This window comes from Alligator sinensis, unplaced genomic scaffold, assembly GCF_000455745.1.
Source record: "Alligator sinensis unplaced genomic scaffold, ASM45574v1 scaffold991_1, whole genome shotgun sequence".
NCBI lineage: Eukaryota > Metazoa > Chordata > Crocodylia > Alligatoridae > Alligator > Alligator sinensis.
This window is the reverse complement of record NW_005842335.1, coordinates 556,293-566,762: the sequence shown is the minus strand read 5'-3', so window position 1 is coordinate 566,762 and position 10,470 is coordinate 556,293. Positions and strand designations below refer to the sequence as shown.

The 10,470-nt window shown below is 45.6% G+C and overlaps 1 protein-coding gene across 1 annotated transcript in view; it reads right to left on the bottom strand.

Moving 5' to 3' along the window:
* Nucleotides 1-2,231: 2,231 nt before the first annotated feature.
* Nucleotides 2,232-10,470, bottom strand: part of XRCC5 (X-ray repair cross complementing 5) — a gene marked incomplete at its 5' end in the record, with an annotated part of 68,640 nt that continues 60,401 nt past the window's right edge. The window contains 2 exons of the mRNA XM_025210129.1: nt 2,232-3,785; nt 4,648-4,719. Of these exons, the coding sequence (XP_025065914.1) occupies nt 3,771-3,785; nt 4,648-4,719 (87 nt within the window). The remainder of the gene's footprint in view (nt 3,786-4,647; nt 4,720-10,470) is intronic.

Here is a 10,470-nt window from a genome sequence, read left to right as displayed (position 1 = left end):
CTTTCCTGCCTATGCAGGGGGTCGGACTCGATGATCTATTGAGGTCCCTTCCAACCCTAGCATCTGTGAATCTATGAATTATTGCAGCTAAAGAAGTGGCTCACAAGCACAACATCAACTAAGGTTAGACCCGCTAGACTAATAAACTGAAGGCCAGCATTCTTCATGCTTGTGTTGATATCAGCAATCAAGGTAAAAAAGAAACCATTCTCCTACCGTGTAGTATTACTATCTGCACTCTGGCCACAGCTAGGAATCCCAGCCAAGGGTTAGGCGCTGTGCAAACAGATGGGGAACTCTCCGTGGCAAAGGCCATCTTTTTGCTTTGGGTGGTAACATCTGGCAACTGCAATACTGTACTAATGACAGAACAAGGACCAGTTGTAATTGTACAACTGTACTAATTGACAGGACAAGGAGCAATGGTCTCAAGTTGCAGCAAGGGAAGTTGAGGATGGATATTAGGATAAACTCTCACGAGAAGAGTGGTGAAACACTGGAGCAGGTTACCCAGAGAGGTGGTGGAGTCTCCATCCTTGGAGGTGTTAGACAAAGCCTTGGCTGGGATGATGTAGTTGGGGCTGGTCCTGCTTGGAGCAGGGGGTTGGACTCGATGTGACCTCCCGAGTCCCTTCAGCCCTCGTTTTCTAAGATTCATCTTTTTATGCCATATTGTCGCCTCCTAGGAGCATGCATGTTCCTACCCCAAAATCACTGAACACGCTTTGCAACCAGCATTTCTTCATGACAGACTCCCTATTACTGATTCAAACTAAGGACCCAGGGTGGTAGCTGAGCTAAAAAAACCCAAACCCTAGCATGGCCAGTAAGATCTGTCAGTGCAGCAGAATACATTACCATGAATTGCCTCCAGGATGATTGCATTGCTGTTATGGGAAGTGGGAAGGAGAGCTGGAGCCCTGCTCCCAGAGTCGCGAACGCTGCCAGGCACAGTACTGCTGGTCCCAAGACATTATGTGGGGGAAGGTTCCTAATTCCCACAACATTGGACTTTGTGTTAACCAAAGCTGTTCATCGCCTCCCAATGCTCTGATGAACAAAGTATTTTTAGCAATAGTCTTCCAAATAGAAAAAAGCTGTAAAATTTGTGGACCAGGAGCAAGGGACTCCAGCATTAAAGACAGAAAAAAACAACAGCAGTGCCTATACTTTTAACATCTCTCTCCGGCAGGACGTCCAGTGGCTCATAACAATATATACGCACACATTCAAGTTACCAAAGCAGTAAAGAAAAAGAAAAGGTACAGGCTATGAAGAGCAGGGGGATGGTTGAGCGCGTGCAGAATATGGGATGGGATGGTACTTCCAACAAGGACACGTAAGTGGGAGGCTAGCAGCTCGATTCCTTCTCGAAGCTAGTTAATGTAGTGACTTACAGTCTGCAGCATTACGACTAGCGCTGAATTAGGTCACGACTTGACACCCAAGGGTTTGAGGAGGTCTGGCATCTCTCATGATGGAAAGTTAGACAAAATGAAAGAGCCCCTGGTAATTTAATAAGAATCCTGGTATGTGGCTTTTTGGCTAAAATTGAGTGTTAAAGCAATTCACTTTTTCACAGGCTCTCTGTAGAAAGGCACATCACATGACCGTGAAAGATGGCTATAATTGCAATGAAGGGAGGGGGGGCTAGATTGGAATGAAAGAGCCTCAGGTTCCTCCTAGTTATCTGCTTTCATTTAATTTAAATATCAGTCATAAATCCTTGCTCACCCTCTTCAGTTCTAGCAATGCATTTCCCAAGACTGACTATAAATGTGCCATGCAAAGAGAACAATGTCCTGTGGGATAATACCGTACTAAATCACAGAGATGCGCTGCTTGACAAATGAGACTCGTGTGTCAGAAACTTGTGGTCAAGCGGTTTAAAACCAGTACTAAATATTCTGGAATCTCAAATCTAATCCCAGCTCGGACAATGGCTTCTCAATCCCAGTGTAAAATCCTAACTAAGGTCCTGAAGCACGTCTACCAACTGGATATAACTACATCAGAAGAGGTGGATGAAGACTGATACTTGTACAGCACAGAGAATTCAAATATACCTGGGATTTTCATGGTTAGTGCTACCTTCATTTATCATGAAGAATATGCAAGAGGCCACTTCTCTTAATCATTGTAGCTCTACCAACAAGGTAGGAAGCAGCCTGTTACGATCCGGGTTTTGCAGATATGCCTTCAAAGAATGTAAAAAGATGCGGGGGAAAAAAAGCCATGAAAGTATTTTATTAACCATTGTTTTAAGAGAAAACTAAAAACCAGCCGGTTACATAATGATCATGAATGTGGCCAGTTATTTCTTATGTACAATTATGAGAAACCACTTGGACACGATGGCTCGGAGGGGGCGGTCAGTGATTTGTTTGCTGTCAGTCTGCCTGTCACTTGAAATCTCTTGAACCAGGGGAAAGCACGTGATTGAAGAGCCCTTTTAGTGAGTGAAGAAGGAAGGTAGGAAGGAGAAAGGACACTTTGACTTCCTGACCCAGGAGTCATGCTATATGATGTGCAGACGTTTTGTACCAAAATATCACGTAAGCCCAGGATTCAGAGAGATGTCATTCTGCAGCCTGTCTGTGTGTACATGTTACATATGTCATACACGTGTATATGTTAACAAGAACAAAATGACACGCGCCTAAGACAGCATCCCGGTAACGGCATCATGACCACGTCATCGCAGCATTCAAGTGTCCTGTCCGAGCATGCACAACTAGTTACTTCATTCTCTTTTGGGCCCTTTGTGTAGTGATTTGCCTTTTTGAAAACCCAAATCATCAGTGTTTTAATCAGAGCATTTTAATGGTCTGGCTCTGAAGGGCTCCTCTGCACTGCGTTAGCAAGTTAGCTGCAATCTCTAACGCTGAGTCAGTCGGTTTCTTAGCATGAAGGTAACTAAAGTAACAGCAATCAATTAAAAGTTTGAGAAGAAAGGGAAGGTACGCGACATGGAGCAGGAAGCTTCCAAGTACATTAAGACAAGAGAAGGCATAAAGCTAACTGGAAATGGCCAGAGAGACTCTAGATTAGGATGAAGGACCCTGTTCATGCTTTGGTTGGGGAAGAGAGTTCATAGGAGACGCACAGGCGCATAAGCACTGATTTGCAAGCTGTCTGCGCTCTACTGTTTACTACCGGTCCTGCCGGACATCTGGGGAGAATGCATTACAAATCCTTGGCACGGATATTTTTTAAGGATTCTTTTCAGCTTTTTATGTCCAAAACACCCATTTATTTTTCCTTTTCTAATTTGATGGAAGCCAGGAAAGTAACTATTTTGTCCTGTTGGACTAGGAAGCCACTGATTTCCTTCCACTCAAGCTTCACCTACAGGATCCTGCAGTGTCACTCTGACATCCCTAACATCCTTCTGGCCATCCGTCAGTGATATCTGACAACAAGCGCCTCCACTAAGACTGAAGAGGGTTTAGTGGAAGTTGAGATGACAAAGAAACAGTACAAAACTAGGTATAAAATAGACCAACACACTGAAGGAGGTCGTGGGTGTCAGCTGGTTTCTTTGTTGTTGTTTTTTAAGAGTCTCATGCAGAAATTTCTGCAGATTATTTCAATCTTTGGTTCAGTGTTATAGAGTCAGCTCTGGGATTTACACCAACGGGATACATCCTTTGAATGCTCTCTCTGAAGAAACCAAGGACTATAGGGGAATGGACGATCCGCCTTCTTTTTAATACAGATTGTGCGCCACAGAGCCTGGTCTTCCATGGTTCCCACGTATCACCAGCCACCTACATCATGTCAAGCTGCAAATGGAAACAATACATTTGGAATAAGAAGCACTGACTCCAAACTATACCTTTCAGGTGCTTGCCAAAAATTGCAATTAGAAAACAAAGCATGTTCAATACTATACACTTGGGGTGCCTTCATGGTAAAATATAGAGCACAACCCTTCTGCATGGCTTCCCTAACACATCCTCGTTACTAACTGCAATCAGCTAAAAATCACAGTCAGGAATGCAGCGTATAGATGTTTTCTGTACAGCCCAAACGAAGGAAGCCTCCTGCCATTGAACTCCTATGGAAATTGGATGCCCTATTGGCTTCAGCCTCAGAGACGGGTTTCATTTGAATGACTCGGCTTGAAAAAGTGAAAAAGAGAGGCTAAAATGTTTATATACAATAAGCCCGTGAAATCCTTGAATTTCAGCAAGTTTGTCTCGAGAAGGTTAATTGAGAAGATTAAAACATGGGGGGGGGTTTCTAATGGTTTTTTATTTTTCATCCCACATAAATTGCTGCTGTGCATCTCGGGCTTTGTTAAGTATTATTACACTAAATTATAACAATCTGCCATCAAACGAGCAGCCTCGTTGGTTCCCTTTTTTTAAGCGCTCTAAAGGAGAGGATTAATCTATGTAAACAGCACAAGTGTAACTACACAACCCGGTGCGTGTCATTATGAAATTACATATCTGCTTACATTTACACTAGGAACTGCCTCATTTCATGGGCGTGCCTTTGTGTCTTAATTCCTTGGATGCTTTCTAAGACATAAGATCCCAGCAAGCCCTCTCCCCATTTGCTCTGATAAACTTGCATCCTTCACTGAGACAATCCAGCTAATTTAATCACAGAGCCCAATCGCAGCTTCACAATACTTACTAAATCATCGACATCGCCGCCTTCCTCGGCCAAAAGGGGAGCTTCCGCTGGTTTTTCTTTAGGGGCCAAGAACTGAAAATAAAAGTTATTTAATTATGAAGACAAAATTCAGCACCCCCGCCATGAAACGGATGGAAAACTATTTTGATGTTCATAAAAATAAACTGCATACGATCTGAAAATTGCAAAAAATTGCAGGATCTAAATAATTACTATAGCAGTTTCATCCTATGTCCCATCCTGACCATTAACCTATAACACTTTAAAGTCAAATCCCAGAAAATTTCCTCCATAATAAAACTGTTCAAATTAAGCCTTTGACACAGTTTCCCACCACATCCTCTTAAAAAATGTTGGTGACTGCGGCATTGATGCCTACACAGTCAGGTGGGTGGCAAATTGGCTCGATGGTCGCACCCAGAGAGTGGTGGTGGACGGGTCATTTTCGACCTGGAGGGAGGTGGGCAGTGGGGTCCCCCAGGGCTCGGTCCTGGGGCCTGTGCTGTTCAACATCTTCATCAGCGATCTGCATGTGGGTGTGCAATGCACACTGCCCGAATTCACTGACAACACCAAGTTGTGGGGTGAGGTGGACATGCCAGAGGGGAGGGACAGAATCCAGCCAGATCTAGACAGGTTACAGAGGTGGGCAGATGAGAACAGGGTGGAGTTCAATGCAGACAAATGCAAGGTGCTGCACCTGGGGAGAAGGAACCAGCAACACCCCTATACGCTGAAGAACTCCCTTCTTGTCAACACAGCAGCAGAAACGGATCTTGGAGTCGTTGTTGACTCCAGGATGGACATGGGCCGCCAGTGTGGGGACGCAGTCAGGAAGGCTAACCGCACCTTGTCGTGCATCCACAGATGCATCACGAGCAGGTGCAAGGAGGTGATCCTCCCACTCTGTGCGACACTGGTCAGGCCGCAGCTGGAGTACTGCGTCCAGTTCTGGGCGCCGCACGTCAGGAGGGATGTGGACAGCATGGAGAGGGTCCAGAGGAGGCCACCCGCATGGTCAGGGGGCAGCAGGGCAGGCCCTACGAGGAGAGGCTACAGGACCTGAACCTGTTCCGCCTCCACAAGAGAAAGCTGAGGGAAGATCTGGTGACCATCTATAAAGTCACCGAGGGGACCAGTGGGAACTGGGGGAGGCTCTGTTCCCCCGGCACCACCCGGGGTTACTAGGAATAACGGCCACAAACTGTTAAGAGAGCAGGTTCAGGCTGGACATCAGGAGACACTACTGTATGTCAGGGCTGCCAGGCTCTGGAACGGGCTCCCGAGGGAGGTGGTGCTCTCCCCTACCTTGGGGGTCTTCAAGAGGAGGCTAGATAGATATTTGGCTGGGATGATATGATCCCGGCACCCGTTCCTGCCTGGGGCGGGGGGTCGGACCTGATGAGCTGTTTAGCTCCCTTCCAACCCTAAGTACTATGATACTAAGGGGGATCGGATAATCTTACAACCGATTATGTTTGCAGCCACAAACACATAAGGACAAGTAAAAGTTCATTTTCCCTGTCGATATTTATACATTTGCAATTCGATGGCAATGTTGTTTAGCAAATATCTCAGGACCAAACCCAAATCTCCACTGAAACTGGCCGAGTTTCCCCACTCAGCTCCACTGGTCAAAGACCTCCAGTACAGAAGGTGGTTTGAACGATAGTCTTTATAAACCGGGAAGAACATTATCTTTGTACACGTTCACCACGTAAAGACCTATTGAAGTAGTCGATCTAGCTCGCTACATACCCTCCATTTTACGTCACACAGCAAAACCAGAGGATAACAAAAGCCCAGACGTTGTGGTAATGGGAGTCATATAGTTACATTCTAGGTGTTATCTCAAACATATCGTTCTCTTACCATTTTTCCACTGATGGAGCATGCTAGTGGAGCAATTAAGGATGTTTCACTACAGCTCCAGAAACACAGGGCTGAGCCCCCGCTGGACTCATACCCAAGCCTGCCCCCAATCAGCTCAGCTCACATGAGTTCTTGGTCTTTTGAGGAGTCAAAGAAAGCTGGAGGTGATGCTGGAGACACCATTCCCTTACGTGCCATTGGCCTTACCATCACTAGCCCAATGGGCGGACCTTCGATTCTTTTTTCCTTTTGATTTTCCTATTGCTTGTTACTATATGAGACCTAGAAGTGATCAACATTGATGGAAAAGAAAACACAACAGGGTGCAACTCTTACACAAAATATACTCTAGGGTCGGCTGGATCTTGCTATTAGATAATCACCCAGAGGAAATAGTGGCAACTCCGTCCCCTACACTGGAACTATACTTGGATAGTCAAGTTTATCCTGTGATAATGACTTTACACGTGTGGCTGCTCGAAGCTTATTGCACAATTAATCAGTTAATTGTGTAATCATTACTTTGCATTTGTGGCTGGTCTTACTTTGCACGTGTGGCTGGGAACAACTCGGGAGGTAGACTAGACCACTGAATATGCACAGGTCTTTTCTTTGTCTATTATCTATAACTCAAGAGCGTTGCAGCAATGGCTCCAGTGACGAGTGAAAGGAAACTTGTTCTGAAAAGAACTGAAGCAGAATCGTTGCAAATACCTGCTGGAAGTTTAGCTGATTTTTATTACAGCCCCACAGATCGTTTCTGGAGCAGAGTATGGGTTACTGCCAGCACGGGTTACTACCACAGCACCGTACTACTGGGTCTGGAGCAGAGAATCACAGCTACTACAACAAGGTAGGCTGGATAGCAGGGAGGCACTAGTGTTACTACAGATCTCCATCCTCCCATTTTTCCTTCCACATGCATAAATACGGTAATAAATGGATAATGAAAAAAGGGCTAAAGTAGGGGGTGGTTGCGTGGGAGCCTTTTCAACACATGACCCATTATCCAGAGTGTTGCCCATCTCTAAAGACAGCACATCATGCCTAGAAGGAGCAGAAGGATTCGTACACACAATATACCATCTGCAGTAAAAAACCCTGTTCTGGCAAAGAGGAGGAACGCTTCAGACGTTGCCTGTGCCGTTTAGCATCTGGTGCATCCTGCCACCATCCCAGGAGGTGAACTCGGGCATCAGTCTATGAATCACCAAATTCTAAATCACCAAGGAAACCGATTAAAAAAAAAGTCTCCTTCTCTGACTCACTCTCCCAGCTGCAATCTATACAGAAGGTGAATTCAGTTGTCAAGTACCATACCTCACATCCACTCGAATAAGAAAAAAAAATTGATGTTGCCTTTGGTTACCATTTGAGTATACAACATCTGCCTGACTTGTCTCACTGATCAGGCTTTTTATACCTTTTGGATAGAATGTGCCGAGAGCTGTCTGTCCTAGCGTTCAAGTTCGGCATGAACTACCCAACTTCTCCTATTCCCTTTGAAATGAAGCAGCACAGATCTGAGAAGGTTACAGGGTTGGGAGGACTGTCCGGTCTCCAAGCACCATGCCCCTTTTTCTATTGACTGATAGTATTATAAGACACACAGTTTCAAACTCGAACTTAATCATACCGTCAGCTTCAAAAGGCTTTCTTCACCAGAGCACATTCCATTTTACAGAGTTAATTAAAGTCAAATGCTATTTGTGAAAGTAGCACATTTGTTCAGAGTTCTCAAAATTAACATCCTACACTAAATTGAGTGTAAATAATACATTAAAATCTAAAGAAATTTAGGATGAAGATCTTCTTGGCAATAAATTGAAACTTTAAGTTTCCATCAAGTACTACACATCTACAATTGATTCTTTTTTCCCTGACAAGATCCATTTTACATTTATGCAGAAGCAAATTACATATAATAGTTGTGCTGAAATCCATTATCTTTCCCAAAGCAACCAGAAAAAGCACTTGGCAAGTCTGATCTTTTAACCTATCATCTTTATGCTCTAAAAAAAGAGTAACTTCCCATCTGCATCATTACAGCAGAGGTGAGAGGATGACACCATTTTTCTCAATGATGGAAAACAAGGAAAGTACATGAGAATGGCACGGTTGAACTGAGAAGAAATGAAAGAAAAAAAAACCCCAGAGGTGCTACCTCTCTGAACAGCCTCCGCATTTCCTCCTTTCCAGGGCACCTGCACACAGCATGTGCTTACATCAGAAATTGTGCTAGTCCAATGGGGGCCAACCTTTTTGGCAGGTGTACCACAAATTAGCCTCCCCTAGTGCCACTCCAATCTCTTTCTTCTGCCTGATCTGCTGTTCTTTCTGCTCCCAGCTGCCTGCTCCCTGCCTGATCTGCTGCTCCGCTTTCTGCCCTATCTGTGCTGTCTGCCCCCTCCCCGATCTGCATGCCACACACACAGGTGCCTGTGCCACCTGGCGTGCAGGCTGGCGACTCTGGCACTGGTCTATTCCAAGGCAGCTCAAACTACTCTCATACACGTCTGCGAAAAGGCTGCTGTGTGCCTGCCAGAAACAAAGCACAGCATTGGTGGCATATCCTGTGCCTTCAAACCTGCCACTTTAAAGCACAAGTGATCAAAAGATGTGACAAATTACTGGAACACCTGTGTCTTGTTGAGTGTTGCAACCTCGCTGAAAGATTACAGCGGTTCTTCATTGTGAAACCTTTTTCACAGGTCTACTTTCTTCAGCACATGCATCAAATGCAATAGCTTTGCAATCCATTACAGGGATGGACAATTTGAGGAGGGGGGCTCTGCTCTCTGCCTGGCAACTGAAGAAAGGCCCTTGTCGTTGTCCCTTCTTGTTGGGAATTGGGAGGCACAGGGGGATAGGGCAGGTTATTTTCAAAGATGCCAAGCACTCAGATTCCAGCGACAAGCTTTTTAGAAAGCTGGCACCCAACTTTGGCATTTGAAAAAAAGTGAACGCTCATCTCTGAAAATGCTGCTTTACATGATTTGCCAAAACAGCACACAGCAAGCCTGTCGCAGAGGCTGGGACTGGACCCAGGAGAGCTGGGTTCCAAGGCAATGCCCTCATCAGAGTCACGTAACCCGCTGTAAGGCAACAGTAAATTGCTGGGAAACAGGAGTCTGGTTTTGGATCTGGGGACGGAAATGGGGCTTAGGTAGTTGTTAACAGGGATTACAGACCGCACAGCCAAGCAAGCAGATGGGGCACATTCATCCTGAATTACGGTGTGGCTGCCACCTTACACCACTCTGCTCTATTTGTCACGATGCTAGAACTGAACTTGCACAACCTCTCGTGTCCTCTTCTAAAGGGAAATGGCAGTTGCCTCCCCTGCTTTCTCCGGTAGCGATAGGAGATGACAGTCGTTGCAAAGGATGTCAAGTGCACCAATCAGTACACGAGGCAACATCTGAACCTGTGGTCTAGTGCAAGCACCCCAACCTTTGCCTCGTCTGGGATGCATTGCCCCCGAGACCTTACGGCTGCACCTGCAGTCACAGGAAATGAAAAAGTTAAAAGTCAAGTTGGCAGGGAGCCGTCTGATGCTGCAGGCAGCGCATCCTCTGCTCAGTTTTTCAGGCAACTGTGTGTGTCCATTGGTCTACAGGTCCCGGTCTTTTCATAAGCCAAGGGGCCATTTGGATGGGTTAAACTCTCTCTTTTGTCTGCAGAAAACTGTATGGCTTAGTGGGGCATCAGGAAAAGAAGTCAAGGTTGTTTACGAGGCAGAACATACTGCAAAGTATGGTTCGCTTGAGAGCCCTGATTTTGGGACGACATTCAGTTGGAAAGTCCATTTGAGCTCTGGAGTTCCTGATTCCCCCACACGTGCTCCAATAACTTGACCACATTTCCCCCCATATCGAGGGGGATGTCCTTCTAATGAATGCGGGCAGCCTGTTGCTGCTCCACAAAACTGAGTTTCTGGTGTGGCATTCC